General features: G+C 42.8%; 1 protein-coding gene across 4 annotated transcripts; it reads right to left on the reverse strand.

Moving 5' to 3' along the window:
* Positions 1-176: 176 nt before the first annotated feature.
* On the reverse strand, positions 177-20183 carry AP3M1 (adaptor related protein complex 3 subunit mu 1). Of its 4 annotated transcripts, none has more exons than XM_032695720.1 (9): positions 19848-19980; positions 11050-11325; positions 9851-10022; positions 7422-7559; positions 5355-5440; positions 4849-4982; positions 3961-4168; positions 2451-2595; positions 177-1213 (listed from the first exon to the last, which is right to left on the reverse strand). In XM_032695720.1, exons 2-9 carry the CDS (start codon positions 11320-11322, stop codon positions 1113-1115), a joined length of 1257 nt encoding a protein of 418 aa, XP_032551611.1. In that variant the 5' UTR covers positions 11323-11325; positions 19848-19980; the 3' UTR covers positions 177-1112. The 4 variants fall into 4 exon arrangements, with proteins under 4 accessions (XP_032551611.1, XP_032551614.1, XP_032551612.1 ...); XM_032695723.1 differs by lacking the exon at positions 19848-19980 and adding an exon at positions 20090-20183 and having other exon boundaries at positions 178-1213; XM_032695721.1 differs by lacking the exon at positions 19848-19980 and adding an exon at positions 12524-12836 and having other exon boundaries at positions 178-1213.
* Between the last annotated feature and the right edge of the window lie 33 nt (positions 20184-20216).

The following is a 20216-nucleotide window of genomic DNA, read 5'->3' on the forward strand; positions in this document are numbered from 1 at the left end:
GGGACCTTACCTGCTATGCTTCTAAACAGCCTTTTATAAACTCTAAGTAGCTGCACAGTGATCAAGTTCAGTAAAGATGCAGCAAATAGTCATTATTTAATTGTGTATCAGATGCCTCCTGCCTAAGAGCATTGTGAACCATTTACCTCAGCATGAATATTTCACAAAATGAGACATTTGCAGTAGAGTTCCCTTTATTTCACAACATTAAAGCACACAACCATTAAATACACTTGACACTTCTATTGTGCTGTCTAAAAAGCTACGCCCCAAGGTACACACCACACAGATCTGGTGGCATCCACTTCAAACAAGTGGAACATCTAAGTCAAAGCAAAGGCTTCACATAAAAAATAGATCTTACTCTCTGCAACTGTATTCTTAAAAAAAATTATGGAGATGATGAGACTGAATGGAAAGAAAGTGGATTACCGAAGCAACAATCACCTCCCAGATTTAATGCAGGATGTTATTTTTATCAGCTCATCTGCAGAGGGCAGAAGTGAAAGCTGATTAAGGCAAATGCTTCTTAAGAAAGGCAATTTCTTGTAAACAACACAGAAATTATTTTTTACCTCATCAGAAGCTTTCTCAGGAGTGACATTTGCTATGTCCCAGGCCCCTGGGGTCCCCTGCCCCTCTCACTGCTGCTCTCCATTTCTGAATGGATTACAGGCTCCTTTGTGGAATGCCAGCTTGCACCTGGCTGTGAGAGTAACTGAGCTTTCTTTGCAGGTGGCTGCAGCAGCAAAACATGCCACCAGACTTTTCCAGCGGCCTGTCTGGCCTTCATAATGTGCTTGACCTCTGGGCTTTGGTATCTGACTGGCAGTGTAGGGTTTGTGACATTTTGTGGGTTGCCTATATCAAACTATTCACCAGCACAACAAATCAGTAAAAAAAGAGTGAAAGTGTATTAGAAAAAAAGTACCTTATTTTAAAGCCATATTAAGAAAACCTAAGCTATGCTTTCATTTTAAGAGCTGCTGTGCACAAATGCTTTGATCCCAAACTAATCAGTGTCTATTAATTAATTGGCACCTAATTAATAGCAACATAAGTCACTAAGCAGTCAAGTTTTTTTAAGGGGAATTTCCTCTTAGATCATCTTCTCATGTCCTGACTTGGAATTTTCCTGCTTTTGTAATATATTTGACACCTTTAAAAGGCTTGTATTTTTCTCCATACATGTCTAGGCGATTCACTTTCAGTCCTGGAAAAAAGCCAAAGAAAGTACAAAGTTAAAAGCAGAATGCTAGGAACCATGTCTGTTTAAAAGTCCAGCTTTCTTGAAGCACGCTAGGATGGGTTAGGAAGCTAATTTTCCTTTCTTTCACAAGTTCATCTGGTTTGAAATAGCAGATGAGACTCTTCTTGTCACTTAATCACAGCTGTTTTGGCAGGGCAACAACTTCCTTCTCCTCCATGAGCCAACATCGTCCTTCCAGGAGATGAATGACTGAACTGAGTCTATCCTCCTCCTTGTACACTGCACTCATTTCCAATCATGAACATGAAGCAAAGGACAACTTTCAGAATTCTGTTCACTCCAATTTGTAATTAAAAGAACAGCAATCCCCCTGCTATTAGCTGAGGAAGGCCAGTAGCTGTTAACTACCTACCACTTCAGGCTGTTCCCTGCTTTCTCACAGGTCCATCGTATCTGGTGTCCAGCCACTGGATCAGCTGTATTTTTCTAGACTAAAACTAGTTTAAGAGGAAACTGTAGGATTCTCTTCTTACACAAGAACTAACTGTTATTTACTCAAAGTAGTCTAGGAAGCAAAAGGACCATGGCCTGGTACCTATCTTTCAGTCATCCTCCTCCTCTCCAAATGTGTCTCCACACTGTGAAAGTCTTGCTCCTGCAAAGCTTGCTTGCAGAACCATTTTACACATGGACAACTCACATGATTTAAGTGTTTGCAGACTGAGGCCTTGTCTGCTTCACATTTAGTTTTGCATTTCCCATATACGCTTCATTCTGATTTTACTTGCTGATTGTTTTAAAGATGAAAAACTAACCAGCTCCAGCAGGAAGGAATAAGAAGGGCATTCTTCAAAATTAATGGAGTTTTATGACCATTAGAAATGGCTTTAGTGTGGTGCAAGACTAAAATGAGCCAAGGGCAGCATGCTAAAGCATCACCCATCGATCTTCAGTAAAAGGACACATTGGCATGTTTAATGCACCAATCGACAAAGAAAAAGCCATTCTTCTGTACACTTCTCAAGCCTTTCTTGAGCAAACAGCTGGGAATTCACAATTCCCAGCAAGGGAGTCATCCAGCAAGGGTAACTGTCAAGATTAAGTAAATCAGACTTCATCATTTTTTGACCAAGCAGACTTCAGATCAACATCTCCAAATACAAGACTAACAGTTTCCACTTCATTTCCTACTACTACCTGTTCTGTCAGCACCAATTTCATGTAACACCCACCCACTCACCTGAAATTGCAAGCTGTTGTATCTTAAACTGGATGTTTAAACTTGGATTCTCCTCTGGCTTGGGTGCTCCAGACTGCAGGTTCACTATGCCTTTCAGGTTTGGTAGCTTCTGAGGGGTAATTTTGCCCACGTCCCATGTTAACACCTTGTCAGGAAGCAAAGAACAGTAGCTTTCTAGGAAACAACCTCTGAGGTTAAATTCATAACCAGCTTTTAGTTTGCAGGCTGGGTACAGAAAGCAGCCTGGTAGCCCTGAGAATTATCCTGCTGGTTGTGAGATGGTGTGGTTGGGGCTCCCACAGGTCTGGGGTCTTTTTTTAACCAGGTTTTTTTTTTGCCCTGTTCCTTAGTGGGTCTGTGCACTGAGTGCATTGTGTTCCCTGAGCAATGATGATTGATCCTGATGTCAGTCTGGATCAGCTGCATCCATGAAGCAAGGACAGTAACCAGCAAAAAGTCACAGGAACTTAAACAAGAGAATGAAGAGAGTGGGAGCAAGGCACTTGGCCAAATGAGATGTCTAAGCTAGAGTAACTTTCCTAAGGATCACTTGTTCCCCATTGATTCTTACACTTCAGAGAAATGTGGAACCAAATAGGTCCTTTACTCACCTACAAGAGGTGGTTTGTTTGCTCTTAGTATAAACTGAAAACTGATAAATGCAGAAAAACCTCAGTTCTCCTCACTTCTACACACTTTTGCAGTAACAATCCACCTAGTTATCCCAACTCTTGATAAAAACACAGTATCATTTATTTCTGCAGAGAGGAAAGCAGACTTCAAGTGGGGTTTTTAGGTGTCATTCTTTTAAAAAGATCAAGGTCTATTGCTTTTGAAGCAGAATGTTACTTGGAGAGCTTTCACTTAAAATTCTAATCAATTGCTGAGGGCGGCAGAAAGCTCAGAGCAGGGTCTTAGAGGCAGCAGAATGGTTTGGCTCAGACTGCACTTCAACAAAATGGCTCCTGGGTACTAAAAGGCTTCAGGAGCTTTAGGAAATTTAGGTTTCAAATTCCAACTCAGAGGCAGGAAAGCAGGAGCCCAAGATCTGTTTTTTCAGACATTTAGTCTTCCTTACTGTGTGTCTTCAGGCATATCTTTTGGAAGAGATTTTTTTCTCATCTCCTGCTCCCTGTTTTTCTGGATACCTATTTTCAAGGCTACTGCATTTTCTCCAGATAAGTATGTTTTCAAGAACACAGATTGCAAAATATATCATGGCTGAAACTACCAACAGAATACTGCTGCATCCACTAAGGAAAAGTATTAGGGGGGTGAAAGAGTGGGGGAAAAGAGAGGAAGGGAAGGAAAAGGATATTGACAAAGTCAGAAATCACAACTGTAGTGTATCTAAGTTTGAAAAATTAAATTTTAAAGATGAATTTTTAATTCATAAACATATGCTGAACAGAAAGGTTTTGCTAAGAACACTGCTCCAGTGTTCTGCAACATGGGTGACTTGTTCCAATGCCATCTTTGATTTTTAAATAAATAAAAACTTAAGACTTACCTTAGTAACTGGGTCAAAAGTATAGCTGCCCTGTGTAGCAGTGAGGCTCATATTAAGTACAGCCTTTGGCATGTGAACTGTCATGACAACTCCTTCTACTGTTTTCCCCATATTCTGTTTTGGTCCAATAGTAACATCAAATCTTCCTGAAGAACTATTTTCCTTAAAACTGATCATGTGTTTCACATATACAGGAATTGCCACCAAGCTGAAAAGAGAAAACAGTAGGTGAATGCATCCTGGCTACTTCTCTGCTTGAGAAGAAAAAGTTCTTTCTCATAAACAGTTCTTGTTTTTCTGGCAAGGATTCAAGTTAAAACCGGTTTGTTTCAAAAGCGAAAAGTGATGCTTCACTCTTCAGCATCATTGCTGAAGTGATTTTATTACCAGAGTTGCAGGAAAAGAAGTTTAAAAAAGTAAACAGATGAAGGAAGAGAGAATAGGACAAGTTATTTGGAAGAAAATAAAGTAATCTCACTGAGCCAAATCTTAGAAGAGCCACCAGTCAAATCAGGCTTTAGTTTGCAAATACCTGCAGTTTAGACTTTTTTGCTTTATTCTCTCCATGAAGGTCAGAGTCCTCTATGTACACAGAGACTTACCCACAAAGCATCTCTCACCAACAATGACTACTAGGAATGAGTAGCCCTGTATTACTGCCATGTGTGATTTATTCCACTGAAAAAGGATTGCTGAGTATCCTCAATTCATTGAAAAATGGGTTTCCTTCTTTCAGTGGGGACAGAGCAACAGATGAGACAAAACCTGAGCACATGTATTTTAGAACAATGCAAATCCCCCCCTTAACAAGGAGAAATCTGCAGTTCCTCAGATGGAAAGCAGTAGATGGTGTATCTGGAGAACCAGTGTGTCTAAATGGAAACGTACTTCTGTGAACTGACACGGTAGGAGATCAATCTGAAATTCCCGTCGGGAGGAATAAATGAAAGGACTCTCTCAGACTCCCAGCGTTTGAAGCGGATACATGGATGGAAGCTGACATCATCCAGCAGCCGTGGGTTCTGGAAGTAGTGGCAAAATGGTAAGTGAAATCTCATCAAGTATGAGCAGTTTGAACTAGCTACTGAACTCTAGACAATTCCTATTTCTTAGACTCTAAGTACCTTTCCTACCCATTATCGGAGACACGTTACTGAGCTAGATGGATTTCTGATCTGACCTGGTACAGCAGCTCCTGTGAGTGTATTTTATGTACAGACAAAAGCCATTCCGACTACTGAGCAATGCAGCTTCTACAATATAATGCAAAACTTGTTATTTTTCACATGTATAACACATGAAGTAGCAATTGTGCTCTTAAAATTGTTGAACTCTGGTTATTATGAAAAATAAATCCTGAGCAATTAACATTCCCAAATATAGGCTGAATTTACCATGAAAGACAGAGAAAGATCTGGCATTCCTGAGAGCTTAATACACGAATCAATAACACCTTGGATTTCTGCAAAGACTGTGGAACCTGCAGGAGAAAACACAGACACATGACTTAACATCATTATGAAGGGCCTAACAGACATGGTGAAGTGCAGCTGGAGGGCACAGATGACATTTGCACAACACTCAAGAACCTGGCAAGCCCAGCTAGGAAAGGTCATCCCAGTTACCTGTGTCCTGGGCAGCTTGCTAAAATACACGAGCCAGAGCAAACAGCTTGGCCCAAATCAGCTAATTATACTTGTGCCAGCTGTTACACAGGACTTGTACACTGGATGTGCTTGAACTGGTTGCCAGCAAAAAGCAAATAAGAATTTCAGAACACATGAGCTCTGAATCTTCTTTTCTTTCATCCTTGTCCCTCGTCTCCAGAAAACTAGCAAGCTGTGTTGTGGTGCAGGGAAGTTGAAGCACATCAAAACAACCAATGTCAAAAAGCAGTAAGTTTGTGCTATAAAGCTCCAGCTAACCTTGGTTTTCACAAGTAAGGCTTGTTTAACAGCAGGATTACATATTTGTCTTGATATTAAATAGATTTATAGCAAAAACCCCCCAAAACCCAAAGCAAGAATACCAAGCATCTTACCTAGGAAATGCTCATTTCCTTAAATACCATGTAAGAACAGAAAGGTATAAGCAGGACTCTGGACTAATTAATCAGCCTCACAAGCAAAGGTAATTTTAGAAGACAGATAGAAACTACTGCTCATCTAGTCAAGGGGAAGGAGAAACAATGGCTTTATATTTGGTTTGAAAAGAAGGGATCCTGTTTCAGGTTAAAGCAGTTAACCATATCCCTACGAAACAAGATACCATCCCTATTCAGGGGAACCACCTTATCTAATTTTTAGTCCCAGTTAAGGTTAGGAAGAAAGACTCTTGCATTGCTAGTCCCCAAGGGATCAGAGCAGAAAACAGTAGCTATGACTACTGCAGCAGATCCTCAGTAGGAAATTTAAACGCTCTGTGGACACTGATTTGGCTTGGAATACACACAGAAACACCCCATGGTCTTGATTGTACCTCCTCAGACTAAGCACTCATGCTACTCTTGGGAATCCTAATGAGCTGGGAGAGTAACACAGTCATCAGTGTGTTCTGACTGTGAGGGACATCTTCTTTTAGCTTCAAGATGGTGAGAGTAAGAGCTGCACAATAACTATTTGTGACTATCCAGTTCAGTGGTGGCCAAAGCATTAAGGGGTATGGAACCAAAACAACATTGACTACTGCTACAACAGCAGCACTGAATGAAGAAATCAGAGATTTGCTCCCTGCCCCATACCACCACAAACTGGTGTCCTGCAGTCTTCAACATTGCTAACTGATGGCCCCAACACTGAACAAAACAGCAGGTTCCTGCCCACAGTATTACAGTTTTGTCTTTGCATCATTTTTTTCTACTTCTTGGCACACAAGTTATCCGGTTCCTCCTTAAAGTTAAATCTCAGAAGACCTTTGTATTTGAAGATGATATGTTTCATTTACAGAAAAGAAAGGAGTATTATTATGCTTCATAATATCTGGCTCTAGTTTATATATAAAGCAAACAACACTGTCCAGCTATTTTGCACCAAGTTTATCTTGCCAGCAGAAGAAAGCTAATGAAAGCTTTTGTCTTGCTCATTTGAGGGCCTACAAGGACTGCAGTACATTGTTGGCAGGAACAATGGGAGATAATTTTCTCATCACATTTAAAACTTCAACTACTTATTTTCCATTTATATCTGTTACGAGATAATCAATATAAAACCAGAAAACATCCAAGTACAGAATATTTCTTGTAAGTGTTCTTGAAGCAGTCCGGAGGATATTGATGTTTTAAGATGAACCGAAGAAATACATTTGAGCACATAATTTTCAATTGTGTCTTTTTATCTAAGATACAGATTCATGGATATACAACAAGCAGAAAAATAGAAAGGTTGGACTGTATTCTCTCTAAACATCAGCAGATAGATGTAAACACATTCAACAAACAAAAATTAGTTTGCAAGGCATCTTACCTGATTTGTCTATAATCGCATCGATTTCTTCAATGACATCAAAATAGGCTTCGTTGTTTGTGTATTTTACCCCCGCTCTGCGCCAGGGAATGTTGGACAACTGGCCGGTGGGAAGTGTGTCTCCCACATTACTACTGCCTTAAAAACGAAAAAGGAACTCAAAATCAGTCACTAATTACAAGAGGAATGTTTCAACTGCCAAAATTAAGAACCAAAGCGAGGTTTGCCCCCAAGAACTGCAGACTAGAACGTGGAACACTAAAATGTTATTTGTGAGGTGACGTGAAGGCACTTCAACCATGTGTCCAGGCTTAACAGCTTTCAGACCATATTTTGCACAGGAAAATACAAGTCAGCAGGAGGTTTGAGTGGGAGTAGAAGTGGGGCTAGATCCTGTGAAGGATTTAATCACTATAATTCAAGACAGCTGCTTATGAGGGCCTTAAGCCCTCTTCCCTCTTCTCCTAAGAGTTTTAGCTGGCTGACTTCAGGGCTGATTTACAGGTAAGAGTCATTAGGAAGAAAGACATGTAAGAAGCCTTAGGGAGGGCTCCCACAATCTTTGCTTAGAGCTGTTAGGCTGAGGTTCTCACCCTTGGTACCCACCTGAGCTACCTTGCAGCAACATGACAGCCATGTCTGTACCTGACCATGTGCCAAGTCTATCCAGACCCTGCCCCAAAGACTTGACTTTCTGGCAGTCCCATTCTGATGGATATTGATGGCAGTCACTGAGCTGCAGATGACCTGTTATCATCTGATCCTGTCCTTGACCTGTTGGCTCAACTTCTGGGCTCATTACCAATGATGCCACTGCCCCTGCCTGCCTTGCTCTCACCCTCTGTTCCTGGTTCTCAATACCACCCAGCACGAGAAAAGGCTTCCTGAGCCACCTAGTTATAAACTGATGATGCTTTAAAAAGTAAAAAAACCATAATCTTATCACTTCTGGGGCTTAGGTGACTGATCCTGGAATCCCAGCCCAGCGGAAGCAACTCCCTCTGCTAGAAGTAGGTCTTGGGACAGGGCCACAGCTCGCGCTTGCTTGTGCCCTTTAGCGCAACGCACGTGGTAGCGTGTCCTGCCATGTGAGACAGCTCCACTGAGAAGCTGCTGGCCAGGGGTATCATTTCTACACAACCTGCTGGGCAGGCCCTGTCCTAACAGGCAGAAAACAAAAAGTTTTCATTCTTTAGAGCTAGTAGAAAAACTTAAAAAAACCCCAACCCTTCCTAAAGTCCACCCCTGTATGTACTATAACACAAGGGGGAGGAGTTGCAACCATTTCCTCACTCCCACGCATCTCTGTAGGGGAGCAGTTACCATGTTTGCCCCTCAGCAGCCTTGCAGGGTGCAGCAGTGCTACACAGGGCTGGGCTGCCAGGCCAGGTAGGTAGGAGAGCTCTCAGGCTGCTGTTTCCACTGAGCTGTTGACAGTGAAAAGATGCAGGCTGCCTTGGGCAGGTGCTTTAAGCTCCTAGGGAATTCTAATAAGGTTCTAGATAAAACAAGAGGATTTGATGCTGCAACCCTTGGCTTCAGGAGTCTTAATTCCCCTTACAGTGGTCCATCTAGTCCATTACTGTCATATTTTTCATAAGTGTAAATAACACCATCCAAATCCACATTTTAAAAAACCCTAACCAAACCTCAAATAACACAAAACTGATGAGATTTATACTCAAAGACTAAGCCATATTTACTAAAAAGACCAGCTCCTCTGAGTACTACCTGTGTGGCCCTGCAGCCCAACTACTCCTCTAACACAATGTACAGGCAAACACCTCCCATGTGTCTGACCCCATGTGACACCTCATGGCTCACCTCCCTTGCACCCGCTTGCCAGACAAGCAGATTCCACCAGCTCAGCTGACAGACATTTGGCTTCATCACTATAAGACCCATTTATAACACCCTGAAATCAGCTCCGAAATCGAATCCATACGAATCCATATGCTGACTGGTGGTGCAGGTGGGGCAGAGGCTGAGGACAGGCTACTTGTTTCCCTTCATGCTATCTGTTCCCAGCCATCAAAGATTTATTAGGCAACCATTATATACCTTTCTGTAATGATTTCTTATAAAATGCTTAACCTTCTCCAATGCCCCTCAGTTATTCAAGGCTTGGGGGCAGCTCTGTACCAATCCCAGAGCACCTGTCTCCAATATGTCCTGACTGTGCTGGGAACTGCTACTCCTGAGGGACTTCAGCAGCTGTGGCTGGACCAGACAGTGCCACCAGGGACAGCAAGGAAGCCAGGCATGAACTGCAAATATGGAGGGAGTTGTTTTTATTCAACTCCTACTTATGAAAAGTGGCAGGACAGTGGCCTCACCTTACAGATTCACACCAATATTTTTAGCTATGAGGAATGATGGGGCTTTTTTTTAAACAGCCAGTCATCGCTGAAAATTATTTATTTTCCTACCTGTGATGGAGTTGACAACAGAGCGCAAAATTGTGGGAGGCTTAATCAGCTCCTTCAGTATGTTAGATTCTGTTGCCAGTGGAAAGCCATTGTCTAGCATTTCTTCTAGAAGCTCATACACAATTACTACATTGTCCTTAATTGCAGTCTCAGAACATTCGCCGAAGTAATCCTAAACAAATACAGAGATTACAAAAGAGAGGATTTTATTCCTGTTAAAATGCTTTGCAAAAGGAAGTTTGTTTGGTTTTTTTCTCACAGAAACCCTCCAACATAGGAAGGCATCTTAGTGGCTAAACTGACGAGCTACTTCTATAGTCTGATGGCATCATATGTTAAGGTTACATTTATCATTAACTGGAAATAGCACGAACAGCAAAATTAATGCAATCTGATTTACTACTATATATTTCCCAAGGGTCCTTCCACTTGTGAACATTAACACATCTTCAGTTAGAGGACTCTCGTAAAATGAAGGGACTATCTTTTGGCAATGCTCAATCTTCACAGAGGTCCTTTATTTACAGAAACTGGTTGCGAAGTGACTCATGCTTTGCAGCTCTTTCCTCCCTACAGACTTGTGTGCTGCCTGACTGCATGCTCCTTCTTCCCATCTATATAACATGAACAGTCCAAAACCTTACAGAAAAAAACACAGCTTTTACAAAGTGGGATTTGAGTTTTAGTGACTGTGCACTGGTAACTATAAAATCAAGTGAGTACACAAACTATACCTTTCTTGCCTTTGTAATCTATAAACTTGTGCTTGACTCAGAAATCGCAGAGGGGAAAGTCACTGACAGGAGGGTTTATTATCTTTCTTTAAAAGAAGTCTATACAAAAAATCCCCTGGCATTATTTTAGAATCATAGAATGTTAAAGGTTGGAAAGGACCTTAAAGATTATGTAGTCTCAACACCCCCTGCCATTGGCAGGGACACCTCCCACTAGACCAGGTTGCTCAAGGCCTCATCCAACCCAGCCTTAAACCATAAACTCCCTGGGCAATCTGTTCCAGCATTTTACTACCCTCACAGAAAAGAATTTTTTCCTAATATCTCACCTAAATTTCCCCTCTTTCAGTTTGTACCCATTACTCCTTGTCCAATCCCTACAGTTCCTGATGAAGAGTCCCTCTCTGGCTTCCCTGTAGGCTCCCTTCAGATACTGGATTTTAAAATTATTTAATGGTGACAGACCTGGAAAGTATCTGCTACTCGGTGCAGAAATTCAATCACAAAGAGTGGTGGCACTTCTGTCTGTATGACAGACACAAAGAAGATTTTATCCCGATAGATGCTGATGAGGTAGTGATGTGGAGTTGAGATGACAGGAGGCACATTCTCAACATCGATTGCTTTCTCCTGAGCTTCAAAGAAATAATCACACACAGACTGGCTCACAACGCTCTTCCAGTGCTTCTCCAAGAATATATCACCAGAACAGTTTATAAGAAACAGGCTGTGGATCATTTTCTGTTGAAAACACATTCAAAAAAAGTTAGAATAAACAAAAGAATATGCGGATCGACATTATTCCTTCTCCCAGACTCCCTGTCTTGCAATGGTTATTCTTTATTAACATGCACTGTGAATTTAGGAAAAAGATCTGCTTTGCTGCTTTTCTTTAAATTGCATTTTCTTTATTTAGAGGAATGTTCCACCAAAAAATATTTCCCAGTGGATTAAGTCGGTAACTTATATCACAACGTAAACAAGAAGCAAGCACCCTTGACTTCCACTTTCATCCCTGTTTGGTATTTGCAATCTATTTCCTAAAGAAAAGCTGATTCTCATGAGTTGGCACTCACTTAAGCATGACATGTAAGGGTAACTTCTACATAGAGTTTCCTATGGCAGAGGACTTTGTCTGACAGTCACACACATAACTCAGAACTGCACTATCTCAAAGATACAGTTCTTTAGCTTGACAGCTTTCAGCTACTGAACTACAAAAGTGGTTTTTATTTGCTGGCTGATTAGGCTTATGATCTATGCCAAGCTGCACTTGGATAAAGGGTCAGAATTCATTAAAAGTACACAGAACTAGGAGTTTAAATCTGATTTAATGAATAAAATTGCTTCAAACGTGCTTGGCACACATGAAATATGTTTACATAAAACATTTTTCACTTAAAAACTCACTTATGAAAAAGAGGAGTATGAACTGCAGATAAGGAATGTAACTATTTTTTCTTAAATCTTTAAACATTTACAAATAACATGCCTCAGCCACTGATCCTTCATTTTGTTCATGGGGCAAGAAGCTTATCTGCCTTTTTAAAAAAACTAATTCCCAGCTTATTTCTCAACTTTCAATGAGACAGTAAGTGAACTAAAGTTGTTGGTACAAATGAAGAGAACAGACTATTATCTCCACATCTACAGAAGAGACAAATGCTAGCAGACTTCAGTTAATCTCTTTAGCCTTTACATGAGACAGACACAATGCTCTGGCTGACCTGCAACATAATGATCCTCTGACAAAAAAAAAGTTCCAAGTTTAAACTGAACTGTAACCCAAGCAGTGGCATCTAAGGTGAAGTTAATCTGGTACTTATATCATGCACAAATTCATTCTGTAATTGAAGAAGCTGCCCCTGCCACTGGCTGTTCATGCCTTTTGCCTTTCAGGTATTGATCTGAGCAGGTCTGTGGCTCTGCAATTACCTACATTAGGAAAGTGCAGGAAAGTCCAGCCATAAATTGTCCATCAAAAGAAGTTTCTGGTCAGATCAGCTTCTTAATGCAAGTTATTACACTGCCAGAGAGCTCCACTGGGCTGGCACAGGGCAGGTGGTGGAAATGGGCAGACGAAAGCAAGGGAGATATTCTGAATTGAAATTTAGTCTTTGGAGGAATTCAAACACGACTGGAAAGAGACCAAACAGTTACTGGGCATCCACACCTTGATAGAGGAAGACCACCATCAGCTCAGCATGTCCAAGAGAAGCAAAACACATCCACCAAAAACCATTGTAGTTTTTACTAATCTTACAATGTTTGGCTGGGATCATGCCTAAAATGCAGATAAAATTTGCTCCTTTGCTGATGTTGACTCTGGCACACTAATGTGAAGACGGCATGGAAGCATCTAATGTAAATGGCCCAGTCCTACAGAGATTTTAAGGAGTCCAAACATTGTATGACCGAGTCTCATTCCAAAATACTGGAATAAGCATTTCTCTTCATCCAGTGTGAGCTCTTGTTGCTCTGTCTGAATCTGAACTGCCCGGAGTACTCGACTGACCTCCCAACACACTTGTAACAATGAAAAATGGTCTGACCCTGAAGATTTTGATGAAACTAAAGTATGTCTTCCAAAGCTCACCAAAGATGGTGAAGAAGGACAGCTCAAGAAGGTCACCAATATGCTCTTTCCCTCCACCTAAGTCAGCAGATGTGGGAAGGGAGCCAAGATCCAGCTTTTCAAATTCAAAACTCCAGCTGCTCCTTCACATGCATGACAGCAATGTGCTCATCTTCACTGGGGTCTTGCCAGGTCTTAGATACCTCCTGCTAAGAGCACACTGTCTCTCATGGCAGACACAGAAGACCAACAGGCAGTGTGGACAGAAAAATCCAACTCAGCCAATACAGTATATAAGGAGAAGTTCTTTTAGAAAATGTGACTGTCAATTTGCTTAAGAGTGGGAAAGGAAACAAAGCTAAAAAGTGTTATTTCATGTTTCTATTGTCTCTCTCCTGGACCAAATTAATCTCTAATTTAGTTTGTAAAAAAACCCAGACAATTTTAATACTGTGAGCACAGCGTTTTTATAAAGGAGCCTTAACACAATTACTTTAATCCAGTTCGACTAAACATGTTCTGAATTTAGCCAGCATTGCACATTAAACCCCTCCAAAATCTCCTGGACAGTCACACAACGGTGGCAAGTATAATCAATCACTGAATGTCAGTATTGTTCCACCCCAAGGCAGCCCAAACGTATGAAGGTGATCAGCTATAAAGCTTAGAACAGATCTCTGTACATTTTAATATGGATACAATAGGATATCTGTTAACAAGCATAAGACCCAATTCCTAGGAAATGCACACAAAGCTGGAGAGTTCCAGTACAAGAACTCAGCACTGGTAGAACTCAATTTCCAGAGGACCTGATCTATGGCCGTCTCTGGAGGGACCACACCGGACCCCAGGCAGCTTCTGACCAAGTATATCAGCATCTGTGACAGTGTTTTTAAGCCCCAGCAGATGTCCTGCTGTTAACAGATAACAAGATTCTGTTCATCCACAGATCAGAAGTGGTTGCATTTGTCACAATATACTTTTAAAAAGCACAGCTGAGCAGCAGACCAACACAGTCGCAGCGAGCTCCTGGAGCACCAAACGGCTGTGTCGGCAGGGCCCCTTCTTTGCCCTGGGTTCCATTTAGGATATTAGACCACGGCTTGATATGCAATCAAGAGAGTGTGGGTAGCCAAAAAGGGCATTAGTGTTGGGCCACTGCCCCTATTTCCTAATGGGCCACAAGCTGCCCAGGTACCAGCTGTGTTCATATGAGTGTTTGTGTGGCCTCGTGGTGAACTGCAGTAGCAAACTGATCCAGGGGATCATGCTTGGCAGGTGCCAGCGTTGTACTATCTGTGGAAACGGAACAGTAAAATCCCACCTAGCTGCCTACCTTCTCTTCTAGTAGGAAGATAAGGATTACAGGATTTCCCACGATACATAATTATTCTCCTTCTAGTGTAAGAGTTCCCTTCAAAGCCCCTCACATACTCCTTTCCTCCTTCACAAGTTTTAGAAGTACACTAATTTGCTGCTAAACTGAAGCTCTCTCCTTGCAGCCTAAGCACAGAGCAGGCAGCCCCAGAGGCACAAGCCCTGTCCCATCAGCCAAGGGGCAGCTCCATCAGCACATTTCCCAGTGATGCCTACAATAAGGAAGCTCTTACAGCAGTGGGGACATCAGTTTATTATACACAAGACTAAGTAATTTGATTTATCCCACACTGTCAAGCAATTGGCACCAGCTGATTAAAGATGAATATCACGCTGGATATCTTAGAACTGGCAACACTACAAAAATATCTTATGTAAACTATTAGTTAACAAAAATTACTTACAGTGCTCCAAATACTAATATTTCCCTTCTACTCTATTTTTGAGTGGCAGATTTCATTTCAGACATGTAGAGATCCCTGAATTCATTTCCCAGTATCCTACCTTCTTGTCTCATCAGAACATTAAACTTGGGGAAAAAAAAAAAAGACTGAAAAGTGCTGAACATAAGAAATCAATCTAGTAACAGCAAAATTCCTCACACCAATAGGTCACTACTTGTGAGGATGTTAGCAGCTGCAGCACTTTGAGGGTAAAGGTATTAAAATGAAGTTCCTAAGTTTAAAAAAAACAGTAGCAAAAGCACGCCACCAAAATTTATAAAGCATGAGATTCTTTTACATGTAGCAGTGCACACATACACCACTTTGAGGTGTCAGCATCTCTGTGTAAGGGATGGAAGGCGTGCTTCTAGGACTGTTTCAAAAGGACATGCCTTCAATTTCTGCTTTTAGGCCTACCTAAGAGCAGACTGAAGGCATACATGGATCACTGTTTGCATCTTTAGGCCAAAACAAGCCCATCAGCCCATTTTCAGTAGGCTGACAGCCTTCCATAACACTGTCTGACTGAAAGGCATCTTACAGGCTCTGCGAAACAAGCAGCCCAGAGAGGTTTTGCAGCTTCTTCTCACAGATTTCCCATCCTTGCTTGCTCTGACACAAGAAACTCCACATGATTCTTTTCAGTCATTTCCATCCTACCAGAACTTGGAAGTCCTCACAGAAGAAAAAAAATATTTTAATTAAGGAACCTTTAATATGCTGTTTCTACATCTCTGTCTTTTCTTTTGACTAAATCTGGATTTGCAATGTTACTGATTTTCAAATTCTTGGCACAGAAACATCTGGACTGAAGTCACAGCAGGCTCACAAAACAAAAGTGGAGCTCGTTGGCAAGAGGGAGAGGCTGTGAGCATGGGAAAAAGACTGATTACACATGCTTGTCCTTAGCTACAATTAAGTACTCTAAAATGTAATTAATGCAGAAATACTGTTACCAGCTGCTTTTCCATAACACTGAGCTGAGTTACAGTAAAAGCTCTGAAACCAGAAGTAAGGAATTTATCACTGACCTCTGCAATGCCCTTTAGAGCTAGTACTAATTACTGAAAACAGCTCAAAACGTGACCATCACTGGAAAAGTATTCCACAGCTTCCATGTTCCCTGAATTGCTGCTTTGAAGGGTGGAAGGATTAGTGGGGGTGGACTGTCTGAGTCTCTGTTATGTATCTGTGGAAATGAACTTCTAGTAACAAGTGAATGGAAAGTAATCAAATGCTTAAAGTAATCTGGAGAAATAACTAAGCTAAAATAGGCAGTTCTAGTTCTATTTTAAAGCCATTATTTTTGTCACAACCAGCTGGTCAGTACTTTAGCTTTTTCTTATAAATTCAAAATGTGCCGCAAATGTGACAAAACTAGAAAACCTTCGTTCCTGACCTCCCCAGCCCCATTCACTGGCTCTCAAACCAGCAAACCTGATGAAGAGAAGTCCTATTAAATACTTGTATGACATTTTCAAGATAGACAATGTGGCAGCTCTGAAGATAACTGTATAACTGGCTGGACCAACCTGATGCAACATTAGCAGCTGTGATTCAATTTGATAAATCTGGAATTCTCAGGTTTACTAAAATGTGAATGTTCTGTAATTTCACAGCTTTTGTGAGGCTCCTGTCATTGTTTGTGTATCTTACTGCTGATGATCAAGTGTCATGAATCCTTTTACATATAAGATGCCCACGGCTTAGGTATCTACAGAGTAAAGTAAAAACATTTTTGCAACCTTTCTTAAGAATTGCCTGGTGTCCCTCTCTGTCAGTTAAGCAAAACTCCATATCTACTCAACACCACAGTGCTTGTGTCTGTACAACTACTCAGATGCATATTTTATTAGCAAGATCATCCCTATTAAAGAGTAAACACTTTGCTTTCCAGATGCTTAGCATATATTTATCTTTACTCTCATTGAAAACACTGTTGGTAACTTTCTGGAATTGTTTTCAAAAGGAAGTAGTCCTTTGAGAATACTCTGAAGTTGTCTTAAATGAGTGTTTGGTATCCATAACAAAATTTGCAACTTCCTCTGTGCCTCTACCAGTAACAATTACAGCCTGCATGAGAATTTGTTCAACATTTCATCTACTGACTGATGAGCTTCCCAATAATACATCTGACTGGCGCCTCTGTTCAATTTAGTTCCAGTATAAGTCTTCTAACTGCTGGCAAGATAGCTCCATCTCTTGTCAACAAAACAATGTTAGATCCTGAATAATCGAAGAATATTAGATCCTGAATAACTGCAGTTCCCTTTGGGACCTGCAAGAATAGAAAGCTTCACTGTAAAAGCTGGAAAAGCAAGTTTCTTAGAAAAAAAACCCCACACCGAAGCAGTTAAAAATTCATCGCTAAAACTATATTTTTACATAAAGATGGAACATTTTCAATACAACTTACATCTGAATCAGTAGCTTTAGGACTACTAAGGAACCACTTAAGAAATTCATTCTCTGAAAGCAGAACTGGATAGACAGGGAGGACCAAATGGACATGAGCAAAGTGAGTATCTTGCTGCATATTTACTGTCAATGGTATTTTCAGGAACAGACTGATAATTATGCTCATATTCCAGCAAACAACCCACGAAGAACTCTGAATGGCCAAGACAGTAGGATTCTATCATAGGATAAAAAGCCCTCAACTCAGTAGTTCTTTGTGAAGATGTTTTCCATCATGCTCTCCCAACTCACTGCCCCAGTAAGTCTGATGGGCTGGAGCAGCAGTGCTATGAGCTTTATACTCGTCCCTTTCACAGGCTCTATTTGAAGAGGCACTTGAGGTTCCAGAAAGGACAAGCCCAGCACCAAAGAGCCCTGCACTACTGAAACACTAGATCAGAGCCAACAAGTACCACTGGAACTCTGCTGTGGCACACAGCTCTTACTCCTGTGTGTGCACTCCACCAAAACCAGCCCAAATGCAGATGGCACAAAGAAGGCACATAACCATTTGTACCTCCCTTCTCTTCCAAGAGAAGAGAGCAAAGGGGCACTCTTTAATTCTTTCATTCCATATGAGTAAAATGAGTGTCCTGAATACTGTCTGAAAGAATCTTCTAAGAAGTTCCTGTTAAAAAGCTGCCTCTCATCCATTGTGTTGAATAAGCATAAACAAGATTTATTTTCCATATGTTAATTTTTTTAAGCTATATGGGAAGCTGTTGGGGGAAAGTTAAAGGGAAATAAGAGGAAGGAACTTCACATTTTAAACAAGGTTTAATTTGGTTTCTTCCCATTATTACAGCCACGAAGTACAGCTGCCACTTGTCACCTGCTGTTCAGACTTCTCTACCTCAAGGACTTCAATTTCTCTTTCATGAATCCTCACGAGAAAGTTTCTATTAAAGATTCTTAATGAGAACTGCTTAAAAAGAGAGCTGTATCTGAGAAAGTAACTGGGACTTAGCTGGTGCTAAAAACTTAATTTCTGGATAAAAACAGCAAAATTAAGCACAAGAGGGCATGGAGAAGTCTTAATGTTTAATTTGCCATTTGCAAGGAATTTTTAGGTAATTACACACAGATAGGAAAGAACCTGATTGTCCCATGCTTTTTTTGTCAAAACCAGGTTTGCTTGTGGCTTTGAGTTAGCACCCAACACACCACAGATTAAACCCTAGACATTCACAGTGAAATATCATTCAGATATTTATTCTTCTTTTTTTTTTTTTTTTTTAATGAGCAGCTATGTACAATTCAAACCTGCTGGGAACTGCCAGCAGAATCATTCCCATGGTTGGCATAGTCAGTTCTTTTCTAAAACATTTCTTCTATCATTTTTCTACCATTTTATCTCTTGCATGAGTAATTTAATTTGTTTGTGCTCTTCTTGCAAAATAGCTTTTTCCTTTCCCATAGTGCAGTCTGCCTGCTATGGAACACGGATTTTCATTATTCAAGTATGATTTTTTGCCTGGTTGCTTATAGAATAGCTACAGAATGGTGCAGAACAGCTACAGAACCATGAAAGCCATTCCTCGGGTCTGATCAACATCTAACGGGGACGAATCATTCATCATACTGAAAAAATGGCAACAGCATTGCTACTTCAAAGCAGGTTAGAACTGAAACAAAAGAAGAGAAGCGACAACCTCCACTCAGCTACCGCTGGGTACCGAACAGTGCAGAAACGATGTACAATGCACAGGGGTGGATGATAACGGGTTGATTCCCCGCAAATTACGCAGATCTACACTCATATGGCGCCTTGCTAGTTAAGCAAGTATAGCACGACTAGAACCACCAGGTCTGCAGCGATGCTGCTGCAGAAGGGCCCAGGTGAGCCGGGCCGCCGCTCCCGCAGCTCCTGCCCCTGCCGGCCCGGCTCCGCCGCGGGCTCTGCCTCGCACGGCGGCTCCTGCACCGCCCCTCCCGCAGGCCCCGCGCCGGCTCCCGGCAACCACAATAAACGACCTCCCGGTGCACAGTCCCCCCTCATCGCCGCTCCTCATCTTGGGAGCGTGAGCGGTGCAGGTCGCCCTGCACGGGGCTGTGACCCGACGGGAGCCCCGAACAGAGCCCCGGCCGCCCTCGGCCCCGCTCACCCTCCGCCGGAGCCCCGCCAGAGCTCAGAACAACGGGGGGATTTGTTCAAACACGGCAGCGATTTTGTACGTATTCCGAACAACGGAAATGGACGCGGGTAAAACGGGAAGTCTGGGATTCGCGGGGCATCCTCCCGGTACCGCCGCTAGCGGGGATGCCGCCCTTGCCCGACTCCGGACACCCAGCGCGGCCGGGGCCGGGCGCGGGCGGCTCCCGGCGGGCGGGGGTCCCACCGCCCTGAGCACGTGAGCACGGGCCCCGCCGCCTCCCCCCCGTCCTGGCCCGGGCCCCCGCTCCCCACGTACCTCCCCCGGCCCGGCTCGGCCCGTCCCGCTCCCGGGGCAGCGGCCAAGATGGCGGCGAGGCCCGGCGGCGGCGCGGGGCCGCCCCCCGGCGGAGGCGCGGGCGGCCGGGGCGCTGCCTGCACCGAGCGCCTCAGAACGGACCCCCCTCCCCGGGCCCTGCGGCCCCGCGGCCGTGGCCGCCCCGCCCCGCTCGCCCCGCCGCCGGGCAGGGGCCGGGGGCGGCCCCTCGGCGCTAAACCCACCCGTGCCGGCGCAGCGGCAGTGCGCGGCTGGGCAGGGACGGCGGGCGGCGCGGGCTCCGCTCCCCGCCCCGTCAGGCGCCCGGCACGGCCGTGCGTCCGCGCCGCCGCCCCCGCCCCCCGGCGGCGG

This window comes from Chiroxiphia lanceolata, chromosome 8 (assembly GCF_009829145.1).
Source record: "Chiroxiphia lanceolata isolate bChiLan1 chromosome 8, bChiLan1.pri, whole genome shotgun sequence".
Taxonomy (NCBI): Eukaryota; Metazoa; Chordata; class Aves; order Passeriformes; family Pipridae; genus Chiroxiphia; species Chiroxiphia lanceolata.